General features: G+C 39.3%; 1 protein-coding gene across 6 annotated transcripts in view; it reads right to left on the bottom strand.

The window, feature by feature from the left end:
- LOC123774008 (modifier of mdg4) overlaps window positions 1–16046 on the bottom strand; it is a 96428-nt gene extending 80382 nt beyond the window's left edge. For 2 of the 6 annotated variants that reach the window (XM_045768066.2, XM_069318760.1), the window contains exons 1-5: window positions 12602–12748; window positions 3282–3551; window positions 2531–2702; window positions 1348–1503; window positions 633–811 (exon numbers count right to left, since the gene is read on the bottom strand). In XM_045768066.2, coding sequence (XP_045624022.1) covers window positions 633–811; window positions 1348–1503; window positions 2531–2702; window positions 3282–3546 — 772 coding nt within the window. In that variant the 5' untranslated portion in view covers window positions 3547–3551; window positions 12602–12748. Of the gene's footprint in view, window positions 1–632; window positions 812–1347; window positions 1504–2530; window positions 2703–3281; window positions 3552–11970; window positions 12207–12394; window positions 12543–12601; window positions 12749–13976; window positions 14055–15836 lie in introns of those variants that run through there. The other 4 variants (XM_069318758.1, XM_069318759.1, XM_045768067.2 and 1 more) reach the window with 4 other exon arrangements.
- Window positions 16047–20744: the final 4698 nt, after the last annotated feature.

Raw genomic sequence — 20744 nt, 5'->3', positions numbered from 1 at the left:
AGGGTGGGGAACGGATTAATTCAATTCCCTTTATTTCTTATGGAAAAAATCGCTTCGACTTACGATATTTCGATTTACGATCCGTCTCTGGGAACAGATTACCATCGTAAGTCGAGGCCCCACTGTATACTGAAAACCTATACAGTATTCTAATTTGATGAAAATGAAGATCATATGCTGTTCCGAGAGCATAACAACACTAAATGAAATATTGGCGATAGTTTATATTTTTGAATTTGATTTGAAACTCTGAAGCTTTCAATATTTAATTTTAAAATTATTTTTGATTTTCTTGTTTTTCAAGTTATGTTGGTGATCAAGTGACAAAATTGGAGCCTTTGCAGAGTTTATTATGCATAAAAAATTGAAAAATATTTGTGCAAGTTTTAAAAACTGATGTTACGTCCAATCATATATGTATGTTTTGCGCTGTTTAAGGATTAATACCCAGGTACGTATTTTATAAGGCTCATTTCGGTTTAATAAAAATAGAATTCACAAGAAAACAAGTCAAGATTTAATTTAAGTTGCATCAATTTTTAACCATTACAGTACTAATTTGAATGTTGCTTGCAGAATAGATTAATGAATCATATTCTTCCTGTTATATATTTTAATGGGTTTCAACTTACCTTTAATTTTAAGCTGTGATGCTGCTTTAAGGAGCCCTGGAAGCTCACTTGATTTTACAAGAGTCTCACCCTTGTAAATATAGTTGATCAAACCACGAAGTTCTTGAATTGTAATGTCCCGAAGTACAATAACTGGGTTTGCATTTGTCACAGTTTTAAAAATGTCTTCAAAACTTTCACTGTGGGGACAAAAACATACACCATTACAGTACTACAAACAAAAAAATTAAGTATTCTTAAGCTAACACTACAAGCTACTGCATCAATTTTTATAACAAATTATTAAATTTAAAAATAATTTCTTAAAGCCATTTAAATTTTATTATAATTTTTTTCAAATTGGTATTCTAAATGACAAGTCATGGGAAGCATTTTATAAGCAGTTGTGTGAAGCAATGTGACACACAGACATGGATGGTTTACTGGAGTTGGTTGGTGCTGAGGTTATGTGATGCTGCATAGTGTGAGACTGGCTTCCTTCTTTCCATAGTTTGCTTTCCTACTTTATCTTGATCTAATGCTTTCTCATCTCATGAAGCAGGAAATGAGGCAATGATGATAACAGGGCTAATAAATCTTGGCTCGGTTAATCAATAAAAATATTACTCTTTAGGTGCTTTAAACAATTACAAAAACGTGAAAATTACATATCATGACCAACTAATATATTCACTATAAAATGACCAAAACTAGACACTAAATTTAAAAACTATACCTGCACGTAGCCAAGATCAGTCGGTGAGCTTGAACAAATTGACCATCAGCTACAAGGGTACAGTCAGTCAGCTGATTATGACGCAACAATCTTTCACACACAGACAAAAATCTTGTCTCCGAGTTGCTTGATCGAAGATGCAAGCGATTTAACTTCCTGGAATTAAAGGAAATTAATAAAAATCGTACAAAGTTAATTATCACTAATATTTTGTAGGCATAGTCAATGATTGAAATTTACCTATACAGACCATGAACACATTGGTGGGAGGAAAAAATCTGAATCAGACTACATTCCATAAGGAATCAATGATTTTTTTTTCCTCCTAACTTTTTGCTTACTCTTATACAGTTTGTCTCTGAACCCTCTAGTGCTGCCTAAGCTAAATCACCCCATAATTAAAACACTGGCCAAATGCACATTAATCCAACTACTTAATCTATGTAGGAATGAAAAACTCTTTACAACATGATTTACAGCTGATTATATTTGTACTTTTCTTGAACAGTACTTTGCTTACTTCCTATCTTCAAATCTAACCTTCATTAATGTTTGGCACTTGCACTGCAAATACAAATAATTGCAAATAGAACCTATATAACTTAATCAAGCCTTGACCAAACTATACACACAATTCTCATATAAAATATAATTAATTTACATCTGAGAAAATAGCACTTCTGAATACACAGTTCATTAAAATTTATGAATGCATCTTTAGGGTTGGCCACAGCTTGGAAGAACATGGCTAGAGGATGGGTTGGTCACACTAAGCCCACATCCCAGTAGTCAACCAGACAATATGAGACCTAGACACCCAACCAGCTAGCTAGCTAGCTAAAAATGGGAACACAGTATAGGTATGGGTGACAGGAGTCTTTGTCAGTGTTGAGTGTTCTCGGGTGTGGTGATGGTAATGTTGTTAGGAATGACACTCGTATGGCCTCGGTGACCTACAAAGTCACACATGATAGACTAAACTTGGGGTGAACACTATGGAAATGTCCTCGGTTACCCTTACATTGTAGCCAGACAGCCAGATTGCCAGTCAGTCAACCAGACAATCAGCATAGACAGCCCCATGGTCACCAACTTCGTGTGCAATTTACAAATTTTGGTTATCAAGTTTGTTAAGACACCTCCCTATACAGTATATCTAAATAAAACTATTTACCCTTCCTACCTGTCTCCCTGGAGATCCCCTAACTTGAGCTGTGGGTGTTTGCCACGGAGATGACGCAGCATTGATGAGGTGTTCCCGTGCTTGGCCAACTTTTCATTACATATTCTGCAGCTAACTTTGTCATTTCCCTCTTCTTGAAAGTGTCTCCAAACTGTCGACCTTTTCTTCTTCACTGACATTATATAAAAGAACATCATGAGCACCAATTATATTTGTACTAACTATAACAATAAAAGTAATGTCAGCAACTTTAAAGCAACTTTATATTTTGTTAAAATTTGCTATTAATGCTGTTGATCAGTACAAATCTTAGCTATTTAAAAGAATTTTTTGACAATACACATACAGTACATTAAGAATAGCAAGGGCACTAAAACTGGTACAAAATAATTCACATCTCTCTCACAGCAAATAACTTACTACAACTGTTACAGCTACACAAGCAAATAAAGTTTACTCATTCTCAACATATAACAATTTAAATGAAATATGAACCAAGTCATTTGGCGGTCATGGTGATCATTTAACTACACACTTAGGTCATTTTACAAGGCATCAATAAAATTTTTGCTTTCCAATATTACACAGGTCTTTAGGCCTCTTACTACAAATAATAGAACATATCTTAGCACCTTAAAGACTAGCATGAAACACTGCATGTAGCAAGGGATTTTTGTTTTACTTCAAACTATTTACATAATTATAACTTCAATTTCATTATTTTTAAAGTTATGTATCATTATTCAGTTACCTGAATTATCCAGAGAAGGAAGTGATTCCACTACATCATCCACTTGTTGTTCTTCTATCTGCCATGAAACACCTTCCCCAGTTACAGTGGGTCCCTCAGCATCCAGCTGGCAATGCATCAACTCTGGGTGCTGCCCTCGGAGGTGGCGAATCATCATAGAGGTGTTTCCATGCTTTGTGAGTCGTTTATGGCACGTCCTACAAGCTACTTTGTTATCCCCCTCCTCCTCAAAATGTCTCCAAACAGCAGACCGTTTTTTCTGCATTGTTCCTGTGTGTAAATATGAAAGACCCAATAAAAATAAAGCTTTTATACAATAAATATTCCTCAAATGTGAGATGTAGAAAATCTAAAGTGCATAATTCCTGGATCAAGCAAAACTCAGACTTGGAATGGGAATATAAATTCATTAAATATGTACCATCATATGTATTATGATGGTACATATTTAACTAAATAGTAATTAATTACCAACACAAACAATAGAATAAATGTAACCCAAATCATACATGATAACTTATTACACGTAGCAAATAGTTGTCAGTGAAGAATCAATTAAATGAAATAATTGACACTTGTTTATAAGTGGCAATTAGTTGGAAAAATTTCTTCATTTATAAGTCACTAATAATGTATGCATTTTGTAAAACTAAATTATCCAACAGATAAATACAATACTATAATCACTAATAATTCAATGATACTGTATAAGAAATAATACAAGAAATATCATAATGCATTAAAGAATATAGTACTGTACTCTATATCAATGTATAAAATGAATATAAAATACAAAAATATTAAAATATAGGGATAGGGTTAGCAGGGTTTACCCTTCCCTAGAGATACTTGATTCTGGAAAATGTAATACAGTAATTTACTGCAACATTCAACTAGTCCAGGTAACTAATATAAAGTAAAATCTAAGTACTGTATAGTCTAGGCCAAAAATAGCCCAGTCATGTAAAAGATTCTAGGCAAGGACCAGCAATTTTTACCAAACTATTCACAAACTCTAACTGAAATTCCCAATTAAGTAAAGGTTGAGTATATCACTACAAAAGTTGCATTCTTATAAATGATTGGTTCACCCACTATTATTACTGCCTTCAGATACTGTGTAATTACCTAAGTGTAGTTACAGGACTGAGAGCTACTGCTCGTGGTGTCCCGTCTTCCCAGCACTCTGTCATATAACGCTTTGAAATTACCGACTGCTTTGGCTTCCACCACCTTCTCACCAACTTGTTCCATCCATCTACCATTCTGTTTGCGAAAGTGAATTTTCTTATATTTTTTCGGCATCTTTGTTTAGTTAGTTTAAATCTATGACCTCTTGTTCTTGAAGTTTCAGATCTCAGGAATTCTTCCCTATCAATTTTACCAATTCCTGTTATTATTTTGTACGTAGTGATCATATCGCCTCTTTGTCTTCTATCTTCTAGTTTTGGCATATGTATTTAATGCCTCTAACTTCTCCTCATAGCTTTTGTCCTTCAGTTCTGGGAGCCACTTTTGGCATATCTTTGCACCTTTTCCAGTTTGTTGATGTGCTTAAGACATGGGCACCATAAAACTGCTGCATATTCCAGCTTTGGTCTAACAAATGTTATGAACAATTTCTTTACAATATTTCACCATCCATTTAAAAGCAAATCTGAAGTTAGAAAGTGTAGCATGTGCCCCTTGCTCCTTGTTCTTTGTGTGATCCTCAGTGATGCCCGAAACGCTTTGCGTAATAGTGGCTTTAGGCATTGTATGTACTAGCTATACCTATAAGTCAAACAATCCTTGTATATATTTATTGTATGTATGTACCTTACCTAAATAAAATTGTATTGTATTGTATTGTATTGATAGTTTTCTATCTGGAACCTCCCCTAGATCTCTTTCTGTATCAGAATTCTTTAAAGATTTCTCACATAATTTATAGGTTGTGTGGGGTCTATGTTCTATTCCTCATTCCATAACATGACATTTATTTACATTAAATTCTATTTGCCAAGTGATGCTTCATGTACTTATTTTGTCCACGTCGTCTTGAAGGGCATGACAATCATCTAAGTTACTTATCTTCCCTATTATCTTAGCATCATCAGCAAACATGTACTGTACATATAATTCTGTATTCCATCTGATAGATTGTTTAAGTAGACAATGAACATTACTGGTGCAAGAACTGAACCCTGTGGTACTTGGGACATTTCTCCAGTCCTGATACATTTCCTCTGATTAGTGCCCTCATTTTTCTATCAGAAAATTTTTCATTCATGTTAGAAGCCTACCTGTACACCCCTCTAATATGTACCAGTTTCCAGAACAACCTCTTATGTAGAACTCTGTCAAAAGTCTTTATTAGATCCTGATAGATGCAGTCAACCCAACCATCTCTTTCCTGTAAAATCTCTGAAAAATCTTGTTACACAGGATCTTCCAGATCGAAAACCATACTGACTGATATTAAATCAGTTTTTCCCAGGTGCTTCTACCGATTTAGTTTTAATTATTTTTTCCAATATTTGGACTATCGGAAAAACTTATAGACCTTGTCAGCGATACAGGCTCTATAATTGAGGGAGTCTTTCCTGCTCCCACTTTTGTAGACTGGAACTATGTTAACCTTTTTTCCACACATCTGCTACAACTCCTGTACACAGGGATGTCTGAAAAATCAGTTGAAGTGGAATGCTGAGTTCAGGTGCACATTCTTTCAAAACCCATGGTGAAACTCCATCTGGGCCAACTGCTTTGTTCTTTCTTAGCTCCTTCGAGTATTTTTTCCCCTTTTTCTCTTAGAGCACATAGAGGTGTCTATGTTGTTTTCTGGAATTCTTATTGTGTCGGGTTCCCTGAAGATTTCATTTTTGTACAAACACACTTTGGAACTTTTTGTGTAATGCTTCACTCATTTCCTTTTCATTTTCTGTGAATCTGTTTCCCATTTTCAAGCTCTGAATATTATCCTTTACCTGCAATTTGTCGTTTATGAATTTATAGAATAGGTCTGGTTCTGTTCTACATTTGTCTGCTATCCCTTTTTCAAAATTTTATTCTGCATCTCTCCTTACTGCTGTGTAGATGTTCCTTGCATCGCTGGAATGTTTGCAGTTTTGGCCTCTTCCTATACTGATTCCATTTTTGTGTCATTTTGGTCTCTGGCCCCTCTCGCAATTTCTGTTAAACGAATCCTGTTTTCTGGTACTAAATCTCCGTTTTGGTATGAATGTGTGCCTTCATCGTATATTTTGCAAAATTTGACATGCATCTCATTTACTTCCTTGCCTAGCAACAAGTCTGTCCAATTACACCCATTAAAAAAATTTCTAAATTCCCCATAGTGTCCTTGATCTTGAAAGTTAATCTTGAAATCAAGATTACTTTACGAGAGGGCCATTTAATCAATTCAATTTAATCTTGAAATCAAGATTAACAACTGTTTCAATGTCCCCGTTTTCTTCTACATTATATCTCGAAGCATATTTAATCTTTCTAGGTGAATATTAGATCCAGTACTGATGGAAAATCTCCTTCCCTCATTCTTGCGGCCAGCTTGACGTACTCACTTGGTTGTGCTTGCGGGGGTTGAGCGCTGGCTCTTTGGTCCCGCCTCTCAACTGTCAATCAACTGGTGTACAGATTCCCGAGCCTACTGGGCTCTATCATATCTACATTTGAAACCTGTGTATGGAGTCTGCCTCCACTGCATCACTGCCTAATGCATTCCGCCTGTTAACTACACTGACACTGAAAAAGTTCTTTCTAACGTCCCTGTAGCTCATTTGGGTCTTCAGTTTCTACCTGTGTCCCCTTGTTCGCTAACCCCCAGTGTTAAAACAGTTTATTCTTATCTGCCTTGTCAATTCCTCTGAGAACTTTGTAGGTAGTGATTATGTCTCCCCTTACTCTTCTGTCTTCCAGAGTTGTGAGGTGCATTTCTCGCAGCCTTTCTTCGTTACTCATGCCTCTTAGTTCTGGGACTAGCCTAGAGGCATACTTCTGAACGTTTTCCAGCTTCTTATGCTTGACAAGGTATGGGCTCCATGTTGGGGCCGCATACTCCTAGGATTGATCTTACATATGTGGTATACAAGGTTCTGAATGATTCCTTACACAGGTTCCTGAAGGCAGTTCTGATGTTAGCCAGCCTTGCATACACTGTCGATGTTTTTCATTTTATGTGGACTTCAGGAGACAGGTTTAGTGTGATATCAACTACTAGATCTTTCTCTATTCATTTCATGAAGAACTACTTCTCCCATTCGGTATCTTGTGTCTGACCTCCTGTTTCCACTGCCTAGTTTCATTACCTTACATTTACTCAGGTTGAACATTAGTAGCTATTTGTTGGACCATTCATTCAGTTTGTCTAGGTCATCTTGTAGCCTCATTCCTGTAATTAATCCTCCTCATAATCTTAGCATCATCAGTAAACAATGAGAGGAACGATTCTATACCCTCTGGAAGATCATTTATATATATCAGAAACAGTATAGGTCCAAGGACTAAACCCTGCGGAACTCTACTTGTAGGCATCCTCCCCAATTTGTGACCTCTTCCCCCCTCACAGCGACTCGCTGTCTTCTGTTGTTTAGGTACTGTACTCCCTTTTCCAGTTGAGTACCTTCCCTTTAACTCCCGCCTGCATCTCCAGCTTGTGCACTAGCCTCTTGTGTGGTACTGTGTGAAAGGTTTTCTGGCAATCCAAAAATATGCAGTCTGCCCAGCATGTGTTGATACATGAATGTCTCCAGAATGAGGTTTACAAATCTGCCTGTCCAAATGTCCTCCATTCTTGCTGCGTAGGCCTCCCAGTCTATTGCTTTAAAGTTTAAGTCCCCCAGTACCAACAATCATGATTCATTTTTATCTGCTTGCACTATAATCTCTCGTGACCATTATGAGGCCCTCTCGTTTGTCATCCAGTTCTTCCTGTGTCCATGTGTTGCTTGCTGGTGGGCTGTAGGCATTTACAACTATCAGTTTATCATCCCGATTCCAGACCTGCAATACCATTATGTTGTAACGGTTCTATTGTTACGTAAAGTATGGTGACAAATAAACACAGACTACTAAGATAAGTATCCACTCAATTTAACGGCCTCTTTTATACCGATCTGCCGGTATTAACGACCGGTATCTGGAGCCTGCTATACCGGTCTGCGGTCGATATTACCGGTCTGCGGTCGGTATTGGGTTTGTTGTGGCATCAGCAGTCCCCTCACATGGCGACCAGGCCACCGACCTGGATCGTCCAGAGTCATATATTACATCTTAATTTTCTTTTAAAATGATTCACTTTAATGAAGAAAATTGTAAATTATTATTAATAAAATATTTTGAAACAGTTTTTATTAAGCAAAAGTCTTTGTTTTCTTATTAAATACCTTTTATAGTATAGGCACTAGGTATTTTTTTTCCCACGGACCTAGAATGTACTCCGCCGGGCCATGTGTTCCCGGTGTTTACTGTGAACTCGCGCGGCTAGCTTCAATTGTGAAGGATATTACTGTACTGTAATTGTGATCTTTTTAATTTACAAAATGCCAAAAGTTACCCAAAGGAAGCGCCTGACGGTTGCACAGAAGCTGGAGTTAATTAAGAAACTTGATAAAGGATATTCTCATGCACGAGCAGCAGCAGAGTTTAACATCGGGGAAAAGTACAGTAAGTGACATCAAGAAACAGAAGGATACTCTATTAAAATATGCCTGAAAATAAGTGTACATACAGTATGTACCCTGTATACAATATAAACAATATAAAACAAGCGCTGCAGAGGATGACGTAATCTTCACAGCTTCGTAATCTTCAGCTTCATTAAAAGTAAGTCAATTTACCAATTTTATTATAGTATTACAAGATATTAATTGTTTTTTTTCAACAAAAGCTACATATTAGTCTCTGCAAATGTATATTCTATCGTCAGCAGAGAATAGGTGAGCTCAAAATATTTCGTCTTGGCTAGCTCTCAGTGACAAGGCTCGATCGCCATTGTTATGGCATGGCCGCCACAGCGTGTGTTGTAACATTGTAACATTAAAAATACATTACCTGCACTGTTCAGGGTAAATCAAAACACATCTCTAAAATATTATTGAGAAAATATTAACTTGCTGATTGATACATGAAATATTTTGCAATACAAAGGAATGAATCAATTTTTTCCCACCCATCTGGGCTTGATCAGACCGTGTTCACACATCATCCATGCAGCAGCCAACAACTGGCTTAATCATCGGTGTGGCACTAAATTGGAATGCAATTACACAATGAACTTTATTTAATTTTAGTTATACAGTATAAAATATATCCTACTTGAATGTTACTTGAAAAATTACCCGACCCGACTTAACTTCGGAAATAACGGAGCTCCGGAAATAACGACTAGGGTACAGCCCCATATAGGCCGTTAAATTGAGTGGATACTATATTTGGCCGAATATACAGAAGTACACAGGTGATACTTTGGTGTGAGTTGAGCGCACTGAGCGTCGGTACAGTATCTCGCAAGTGTCTGCTCTAGACCACACTTGAAAGTAGACTAGTTAATGTTTGCTATTCTGCTGCTTATATGCTCGGGCAACACCTCACCGTGTTGCCCGGGCAACGCCTCACCTCATTCATCTCCAAAGGTTGACAGGAATATTAACAATGCATTTGGAGCGAGTATATTATTGGGATAATCTACTCGCTACAATGTCAACATCGAGGGTTTTCAATTATTAACTTTTTTACCTTCAGGTGTTCTTTCACCAGCACAGCCACTCCTCCCCCCTTTCCTAGTTTTCCTGTCATGTCTCCAAACTGAGTAGCCCCTTGAGAATACGACTTCATTTAAAATATTTTCTTCAAGTTTCGTCAATGTTAATGAAACAATATCTGGGACTTAAGCTGAATTGTATCTTTCAGCTCCAATACTTTTTATCTCACTCCATCCATGTTGGTATATACAATTTTCAGGAACATGTTCCCTTTCCCCTTCATTCTTTACTCCCCCTTCCACTAATGATTTTGTTGTTTTGTTTTTATGTACTATTTCACTAGATTTCCAGTCTAACATTTTGTAGACAAAAATAATTTCTGGTGCACCACACCAGAAACAAATACCTATTTGATATTCCAAGAGTTAGAATTAATCAAACTAGGAATGCTCTACAAATCAAGGGACGCAGAATGTGGAATGACCTTCCCAATTATGTTAAAGATTGTACCTCTCTCAACCAGTAAGATGTAAACTAAGTACTACCTAATTAACTCCATGTAACCTACCTTACTTCTAAATGTTAACCCATGTCTTACTATTAAAAAAAAAAAAAATGCTGTTTGTTGACCAACTTGTATATTGGCTATTTTCTACCATGTTCCCCCCTATTTTTATCTTTTATTATTTTTTTCATTCAACACAATTTATACTTTAAGCTCAATTACTATTAAGTTTTAGTCCAAGTGTTTTTTCCCCACCTCTCCTTGCCCAAAATGCTATGCGTACTAGTGGCTTTAGGTATTGTATGTATTACCTCTATCTTTAAATCTAACAGTATGTACTGTAACTCTGCAACTATGTATGTACTGTTCCTAAATAAATTAATTATTATTATTATTAAGCACTTAACCACTGAAAGTGATTAAGATGGCTCAGGTTATATAGTTACATCACATACATACACTGTATAATTGATACATTGGTCAATCTTAGGTACAAGTCCAATATACCATCAAGTGTTCCAGTACCTATATAGTAGTTACAGAGTTCAACATACCTCAGCCCAGGAGGGCAAAAGTCAGTCAATATGGGACATTCTACCAATATAATGTTCAAGTGAGTGCATGTTTTCTCTTTCACAAAGTTGACACATTGTGTACTCGACACTTGGGTTTTGAGAATCACATTGCCGAGTTTTTACTCTATTAGTCCCATATGTGAATGTCTCCTCATGATATTTATCGTAATATTTAATGCTACAACTTTCAGGTCTTTGTGAAATTGATAGGTCAGTGAGATTTTCATTAGATATTGGGACAATATGCTTAGGGATCTGTACACCAGGTGACTGATGGTCGAGAGGCGGGGCCAATAAGCACTAATGCAAAATAGTAACGGAAATCGATAAAATTGATAGGGAAGATTTCCCGAGACCTGGAACTTCAAGAACAAGAGGTCATAAATTTAAACTAACTAAACAAAGCTGCCGAACAAATATAAGTAAATTCACTTTCGCAAACAGAGTGGTAGACAGGTTGGAACAAGTTAGGCAAGAAGGTGGTGGAGGCCAAAACCGTCAGTAATTTCTAAGCGTTATATGACAAGAGTGCTGGGAAGACAGGACATCACAAGCATAGCTCTCATCCTGTAACTACACTTGAAGTAATTACACCTTTAGAAACTTGTGTAATGAATCCATTTAGATCCTTGTATACCACATATGTCAGACTAAGTCCTTAAGTATACAGCTCCAGCATGGAGTCTGTAATTACTCAAGTACATGACTAAGTTGGAGAGGGTTCAAAGATATGCCACCAGACTAGTACCCTAAATTGCATGGTATGAGCTATGTGGACTATATTAACAAACCTCACACTAAAATTTAGGGAAGACAAGAGTTAAGGGAGACATGATCACCACATAAAAAATTCTCAGAGAATTGATAGGGTAGATAATGACAGATTATTTAAGGAAAGTAGGACTCACACAAGGGGACACAGGTGGAAACTGAGTATTGTACCCAAATGAGTCAGAGACATTAGAAAGAACTTTCTCAGTGTCAGTAGTTAACACATGTAATGCATTAGGCAGCGAGGTGGAGGAGGCAGACTCCATACACAGTTTCAAATGTAGATATGATAGAGACTAATATGCTTGGGGATCTGTACACCAGGTGACTGATGGTCGAGAGGCAGGGGCAAAGAGTCCAAGCTCAACAGCCGCAAGCACAATTAGGCTGAGTACACCTCCTGAGACCCGGGAGTCGAACCCCTCGAGTCAGATGCTCATCATAATCCACCACGAAACCTGTGAACCATCACTCGAAGTGGTTCGCCTTTATCTTACAACATTTTCCCAATTTCATTATTGCTCCTACAAGAAGCTAATGGCGACCCTAGCCCATGCTCACCGCTGTATTATAACCAAGCCTCACGTGGTGCCTAAAAGCCAATTCGAATCATGGACAAGGATACTCAGAAAATGTCAGCAAGCATCTCGGGTGGTTCGAGGCCGTCTGGTCAACATGGCGTAAACAGACTCGTCAGCAAAGTGCTTCGTGGTTAGGCTCGAAACACAGCAGGACCAGAGTCAGCGCTTCACCCTCAGGATCACTCACCTTCACTACCGAGGTGCGACACTTTGTCTCAGGGGTTCACACTCCACCCTTACAGTCCTCTGCTGGTGAGACAATGTCGCCTGGTGAGCTGTCAAGTGTAAACAAGGACCACGAATGAGACATTCGCTCTACACCTTCTAAACCTTCTCTTCTTGATCCGAAATAAATCTCTATTTGCAAAACATTTAACGTTTTATTTACTAACTACAGTTTTGAAAGCTATTAATTAAAAAAATGTTTTATATACAAATTTTACAAGAAAATACGATACAATTGACAACAGAAATTAGAAAAAAATATCACCGCTGGTAGTTTTAGAAACAAGTGTGGGAAACTATGGCTTGCGGGTTTAAACAGGACCGCGAAGCGTTTCCACTCTGCGCTCACCAAAAGTACTTTTGTACAGCAACTAATCACTCAGCAGCAGCGTTTCACTCACTCCTTTTAATCACTCAAGCAGTGTTTCGGGCATATCTTAACATTCGTGTCAGGTTTTCATTAATTAGTATCCACTTTTAAAAGTGGATAAAAAATTTATCCACTTTTAAAAGTGAATAAAATCCACTTTTTATACGGCTGTTAAATACAATTATTTAAAAACAATTCGTTAATCCATTTATATTATGAGACAAGGAAATATATAAAACATATGAATTGTTTATGTTAAACTCTTATCTGATTAGACCAAATACACAATTGATTTTAAAGTGATTCTCTTCGTGGCCTAACGATTAGTCCTTCTTAGAAACAACAGTTTATTTAAAATATTACCTTTTTGCAACATAGGTGATGCTAAATCAATCAGGGCCATCAATACGTGCAACTTAACTTTCAGATATTTGCTACACAGATCAACAGCTCGGATAAAGAAGGAGATTACAACTTTTAAGGAAGCGCTTTGGAGGTCCTTGATATGAAAAATCTGCCTCCAGAACCACTGAAGCAGCATTATTGTTTGGCTTGCAAATACAACTGAAACTCATCAGACATTATGAAGATACTTGTCACAGGCCGCCGGGTTTATTCCCTCATTAATACGTATGAGTTCCATGCGCTCAGTCACTCATAAACATGAATGAGTTATATCCATGCCACCGCTCACTGTTTGCGGCGATGTGCCATAATTGTGAATCGACCACCATAAAACTCAATAATTATGGAAAATATGTCCTTCTCAACTCTGGCGTAAAATACACACAGCCATGCATGTGTACCTGACTCGGGAAAAGCAGGAAATACGACATATGCCACAGCGACAGTACACACACACATTCCCGAAACAGTAACCGAGCACCTCAAGAATATGACGTCTGGCAAACATATTTCCGAGTACATTTTTTTGTTTCCAAGATTATTTGTTCTATAGATAACTTACGTATGCATCTTGACGATTTTGCTTAAACGGTTTTGAGCGGACGACTTTCTGACTCGTCAGGTTAGCGGGCTGTTGGTTTGCGACAAGACTGGAAGATCGAGGTCCCTCTATATGGTCTCAACTCGCCTCACCCGACACCTTGTGAACGCTATTGTGAATAAACCCAGAGGCTTTGGGGTCAATGAACGAGTTCGACGAGGGAAAATATATAATTGATGGCTTAGAGTTGACCTGAAAGTTTAAACTAAATAATATAATATATTATACCCGGCCATATGACCTTTTACCAGTGTACCCTTGACCACTGACCGATCAGGAAAATGCAAGAAATACTATCAATGGGGTAAATTTCTCCACGAAAACTGCTTCAATTCAATGTGGGAATCAAATATAAAAGTTAGAAAGTAATAGCTATAGGAGCCATGTGTGAACCCAGGAGACTCTCCCACGTAGAGGGAGGTAAACACAGAGACTCGCTATCACTTCAAGACGAACTAAATAGGGTTTTGAAATGGTGAAAAGGTTGGCAGATACAAGTTTAATGCTGACAAATGTAAGGATTTGAGGGTAGGTAACTTTCACTTGCTCCGCTGACTTAATTGATTTCTCTGATATCTGTGAGGAGTGAACATCCCAGATACCAGAGAGGACAAGGAAGTGAATCATCTCTGATGAACTGCTGGCCTTGAGGAATCTACACCGGAGAAACTCCTAAGGTATCCAGTGTCAGTGTAACTTAGAGTGTTAATAAACATCAATTAAATCAAATGGATTTCAAAAGGTTCAAAAGGTCTTAATCAGACCTTAGTGTATGTTCAGCATTAACAAATTAGCGACACACCTTGTAACTAATTGTGATGCTGGCTAATAACAGACGTCCTTGCACTGTAACTTGTATCAACTACATCACATTATTATATACTGGAGGTAAATCATTTAGGTAATATTTAAAATAATTGTCATTTTTTAATATTACAGGGTAATATAAGAGTTGGTGAATATAATTTTAGTCTACACAGCTTACACTTTCATCTTACATGAGCTGCTAAACGGCAGGATGTGCAGAATACTCCCGTTGAAAAGCGGAGGTGCAACAGGTACTCTGAGAGAGAACTCTATCAACATCAGAGGCCCGAGGTAAGGTAAGATACATGAGTCACTTATCTACTAGAAGTGAAACATGGATACCGTGCAAGAATTTGAGATATTTTTTTTTTCATTTATAATAAAATTATTTTCCATTTCAGGCAACGTACGATTAGATTTATCTCTTAATGGCAAAATGTTCACAAGGTATAAGATGTAGTGCGCCCCTGTCCTTCCACACACTGAACATTTCATGCCATCTACATCCCATTACAAGCTGAACTGCCAGAGACTGTTGTAGGCAAGCCGTATCCCAGCTGTGAAACCATCTATCAAGCTACTGATTTCGTTACTTGCCCAATACAAGTGTTTTGTTTGACTCCTTACATTGTGATAAACAATGGATGTGCTCGTTCCTGTTTGCTACTCATCTGCTTCCTCCAATTTCATCTGAAAGTTCTCTCATAATGACACTCTTCAAGAGTTATATTGACAGCCCAAGATTATGTCCAACATTGTATTTATTTACTGCAAGCTTAGTAAAGGGCGTGAGCTTGATCATGTTGGTGGAGCCTCAGCGGGTCCACAACAACCGGGCTCCACAACCATTTTCCCGGCGTTAGTCACAAGTTTTGACCAATGGCTGACCTTAACATAGAGCTTTAATACTTCTGACTAACACTACAGTTATGGTGCGAGGAATCACAATATACAGTACAGGGAACCCCATTAATAAGGCCTGTGGTGCAGTAGCTAGCGCAGTCTGCTCACTACCTTCGGTTCCATTCCGGGGCAGGACGAGACGTCTTGATAATATTTCATTTCCCCCGATGCCTCTGCTGCCTTAGCAGGAAATAGGTACCCGGGCATTAGCTGTGGTGGGTTGCGTCCCGGGGAAGGTGGCACGAGGACACGCGGCTTCCTGTCCCCAACCACTGGGAGACATATACAGTACAGGGATCCAGAGCGGCTGGTGAGCGAGTCAGAGGTGACCAACACCTCAAGGCTGGCGGGTTTTAAAGGTCGTGTGCGGGCACCTCCGGGGCCCTGAACACCGCCACATGCTCTCACTGGCGCGGTTTACTCAATAAAAACTGGGTAGAAATAGCCTAAGCCTCTCTATCATTCTGGGATGTATGTTATTATCACAATAAACTTGCTTAACTGTACTTTTTCACAATAATTTCTTGCATTTTAACGGAAATTTAAGAAAACATTGTGTTGTTGAGGAGATATTGAAAGCGTACGGTGGGCTCGAACCCACGTCTCTGGACTCCTCGGGCACAGTCTTGAGGACCCGGGTTCGATCCCGTCATACTGGTTCAATATTTCCTCATAGATGCGTCACGTTCTCGCGATTAAACTGTTGCGTAGAATTATGTAAACATTTGTTTCCAGTGTTTTAGGAAGTTTCATTCCATTCTAAATTGTAAAATGTAAGAAAACTCATGGGAGCCTTGCATGTTAAACATTAACATTTATCATTACTTTTGGCCTCATCTCTAAGATGGAATATTTGAATCATTCTTTTATGCTAATATTTCAGGTATGACTTCATCAAACTGAGTCTCATGCCTTAACACTTAAATCGCTGGATCATTTGAGTTCTTTCTGGATGTTAACAATGCTGTAGTGAGTCAGTATATTATTTACTACTGCAATGTTTATTGTTAGACACCTCAGGTGGGTACTGGCTCATTGTGGTGCAGGCCATACCCGCTACTGTGTCTTATGGCAGTGGGCAGGTGGGCATCCCATGGTGGGTACTGGTTCATAGTGGTACAGGCCATGCCCGCCAGTGTCTTAGGGCAGTGGGCAGGTGGGCATCCCATGGTGGGTACTGGTTCACAGTGGTGCAGGCCATGCCCGCCACTGTGTCTTATGGCAGTGGGCAGGTGGGCATCCCATGGTGGGTACTGGTTCATAGTGGTACAGGCCATGCCCGCCAGTGTCTTATGGCAGTGGGCAGGTGGGCATCCCATGGTGGGTGCTGCAGCACACGTGGGTAAGACTAACGTGACGTCATATAGTTATGCCGTAAAGAAATAAAAAAGTGTGACACGGACACAAGCCAGGCAGGTCCGCCCTGGCTGCTCCCAACTGTTCTTATCTCTTATCTCTCTCTTTTCTAAGCTTGACACTAAGATACTCTACACCAACTGCTGTGGCTTTCATCCACTCGTTCTACACCTTCTGTTAAGGCTTTCACCCACTAAATTTACACCTTTAAGAACAAATGATGTTCATGGGTTCAAATTGATATTCATGATAAAAATTCCACATGTCAAGAATTAGTTGTAGATTTCGAGAGAAGTTAATGTTCATACTGTAGCATGGAGTAACCCGTCCACTTACAAATTACGTCGCTTTTCGCTCGTATTCGCACTCAGGTTAAAAATCGATGTAATTCAAAATGAAATCGACTCACGAAAGTGACGTACTGTCCCGTTTTCTGTTTTAGGTCCTCTGGCTTAGGCTGTCAGGTTAGGAGAAGAAACTTTCAATTAACAGTTTTCATAACGTTTTGAAACCTCAGAAGAACTCCCTGCCCTCCTAACCTACCAGAGGACCCTTAACTTGTTGTTTCGGAAAAACAAAATCCAAAATTTAATTGTAAAACAAATTTCAGTTTTGAATTACGTCGACATTTGGCCGTAGCGCATTCGAGCGAAAAGCGACGTAATATGTAAGAGGACGTGTCCCCCCCCCCCCCAGTCACAACGCTATGCAATTGAGGTTCTCCAGCGGCCAACGGTTGGCTAGTTTAGGTTAGTTCATTTATTATGCACCCCATACCCATGTTGTGGGCGGTAGTGGAAAGGGTTACAGAGGCACAAAATGGGCTCCCGGACTGAACACCACAATTCATTTAACTAAGCAAGTTACAATCATGATGAGCTAGTTACAAAATTCAGTATAGGTTGGCTAGGCTAGCCAAATGTCAATATTATTATTACTCTTTAGGCTTTTGGTCTTTACTATTTACTCCCGAAGCTCTGAGAGTAAAATAACATAAACATATATACATTAATGAGAATAACCACACTAATGCCCAAAAATGTAAACAAATTATTAGTTGTGCGTGTAACCTGACGCCTTAGGATGGTCCACAATATTTCTTCCCTTTTCTTCTGGCCACACATAGTATTTGTTAATGCATTTTCTCTTGTGCATTTTATGCATTTACAGATGCGTTATCTTTAGACGCATCCGTAAATTTACTTATGTCGCTATTTTTCTCAAATATCAGGATAATTCCTGTATATTATGGATGATTAAGGCCCCGCGATAAAAGACAATTCTGAGTTCAGCTTTCGTCCCATTTTTGTTAAACGTTGTGTAACTGTCAACCAATTTATAATTCCATTTAGTATAATGTTTGTCCTTCAGTACCACGCAACTTTCCTTCTGAACCTGCCATGTGGAACAGTGTTGAAAGTCTTGCAATAAGGTCAAGATAAACTGTATCGACGTAAGCTTTGCAACAATACTCTTTCATACACAAACAAATGAGTATATTTAAGAGCCATTGACCTCTCTCTGGCAAAATTCATGTGTAGGTCATATATTACAAAAACAGAAGGAATTAGCAACAGTGGGGAGAGGGGAGAGACTTAGCATCAGTGGGGAGAGGGGAGTGTCAGCAACACTGGGGAGAGGGGAGAGTGTCAGCAACACTGGGGAGAGGGGAGAGTGTCAGCAACACTGGGGAGAGGGGAGAGTGTCAGCAACACTGGGGAGAGGGGAGAGTGTTAGCAACACTGGAAAAAGAGAGTCAAGATAACGAGGTCAGAGAGAGACAAAAGAGGCCTCTTTTTATATCATTGGTTACAAATTAAGGTCAAGTGTACACTTGGTGTATGTATGAATTACATAATACATAAATAATACATACACGCATACCATTATCAAATCAGATTATCATTATTATCAATAATATACACGCATAAATTATCAAATCACCTCATTCCGCATATAGTCTTGGGGACCATTCAGGCTTGTTCGCATATATATATATATATATATATATATATATATATATATATATATATATATATATATATATATATATATATATATATATATATATATATATATATATGTACACTAGCTCTACATGGCCCACACGTTGCTGTGGCTCAGCATCCACAGTAACCCCTCCCCTGTCCCTTTGTCCTCCCCCACTATTCTACACTTCCCCATCTCCTCGTCCTCCCCACCACTACCCCCTCCCCCGTCCCCTCGTCCTCCCCACTATTCCCCACTCCCTTGTACGATGCGTTCCCAAATTAGCTGATCTTCCCATCAGAAAACTGGGAACATCACATGATCTGATGTTCCCATCACTGAAAAATAAGGAGAACCATTAAAAAAACGAAATGAAAACAATGAAAAAATAAGGAAATAAACTATACTCATGAAATGAACGGTATGGCAAACAACACAGCTCAATACCAACGCAATGTCACACAAAATAATTAGATCAAAAAGAAAATAAATCAAATTCAATGAAAATTTGATTTATCAATGCAATCGGAAACACTGAAATGGAATCGTAACATATTTAGTATAGCATGTGTTGCTTTTATGTCCAACAAATGGCGCTGTTTTTCGAAGAAGCATGTTTTTACCTGTCACAGGTGTGGCATCTATATAGTAGGTATATAAAAACACGCGAGAATTCGAACGGAACGTTGTGTTTAAATTTCAAAGCAATCAGTGAAGAACTTACGGAGATTACTGCATGTGTTGCTCTTACGTCTGTAACGTACATTTATGTTACGTTGTTGGGTAAATTAGATACACAGTGTTTAGTGAGTTTCATATTTATTTAGTAGTCTTGATTAGAGTAGTCGGTTGGTGACATTGTCGTAGACGTTCAGATGAAACTTGTAGCAGAGCAGAGAGCTGAGTGAGGCCGACGTCGCGGAGCTCTATGCGGGAGAGCGTGGCGGCTCGATTGGAGAATCGTGAGTGTCTGAACTCACGGGGAGCGTGAGCATTATAGCTTGATGCGGTCGTAGTCTGCGGGGGGACGGCAGGGTGGGGTCCAGAGTGACGGCAGGGTGGGGTCCAGAGGGACAGCAGGGTGGGGTCCAGAGTGACGGCAGGGTGGGGTCCAGAGGGACGGCAGGGTGGGGTCCAGAGAGAGGGCAGGGCGGGGTCCAGAGTGACGGCAGGGTGGGGTCTGGAGTGACGGCAGGGTGGGGTCCAGAGTGACGGCAGGGTGGGGTCCAGAGTGACGGCAGGGTGGGGTCCAGAGTGACGGCAGGGTGGGGTCCAGAGTGAGGGCAGGGCGGGGTCCAGAGTGACGGCAGGGTGGGGTCCAGAGTGACGGCAGGGCGGGGTCCAGAGTGACGGCAGGGCGGGGTCCAGAGTGACGGCAGGGTGGGGTCCAGAGTGACGGCAGGGCGGGGTCCAGAGTGACGGCAGGGCGGGGTCCAGAGTGACGGCAGGGCGGGGTCCACACGAGGCCTTGAGACACAGTTATGCACCAGGCCAGCGCTGCCAACTCCAGTTCTTGTTAACAATGACTTCATCGGAAACCCGTTGAGTTACTAAACTTTGTAGCCTCGACTGAGCTTGCCAATGTAGACATACACCATAGGGTACGTACAGACATACACCATAGGGTACGTACAGACATACACCATAGGGTACGTACAGACATACACCATAGGG

Source organism: Procambarus clarkii, chromosome 91, assembly GCF_040958095.1.
Source record: "Procambarus clarkii isolate CNS0578487 chromosome 91, FALCON_Pclarkii_2.0, whole genome shotgun sequence".
Classification (NCBI taxonomy): domain Eukaryota; kingdom Metazoa; phylum Arthropoda; class Malacostraca; order Decapoda; family Cambaridae; genus Procambarus; species Procambarus clarkii.
The sequence above is the reverse complement of the archived record's forward strand: the minus strand, read 5'-3'. Positions and strand labels throughout refer to the sequence as shown.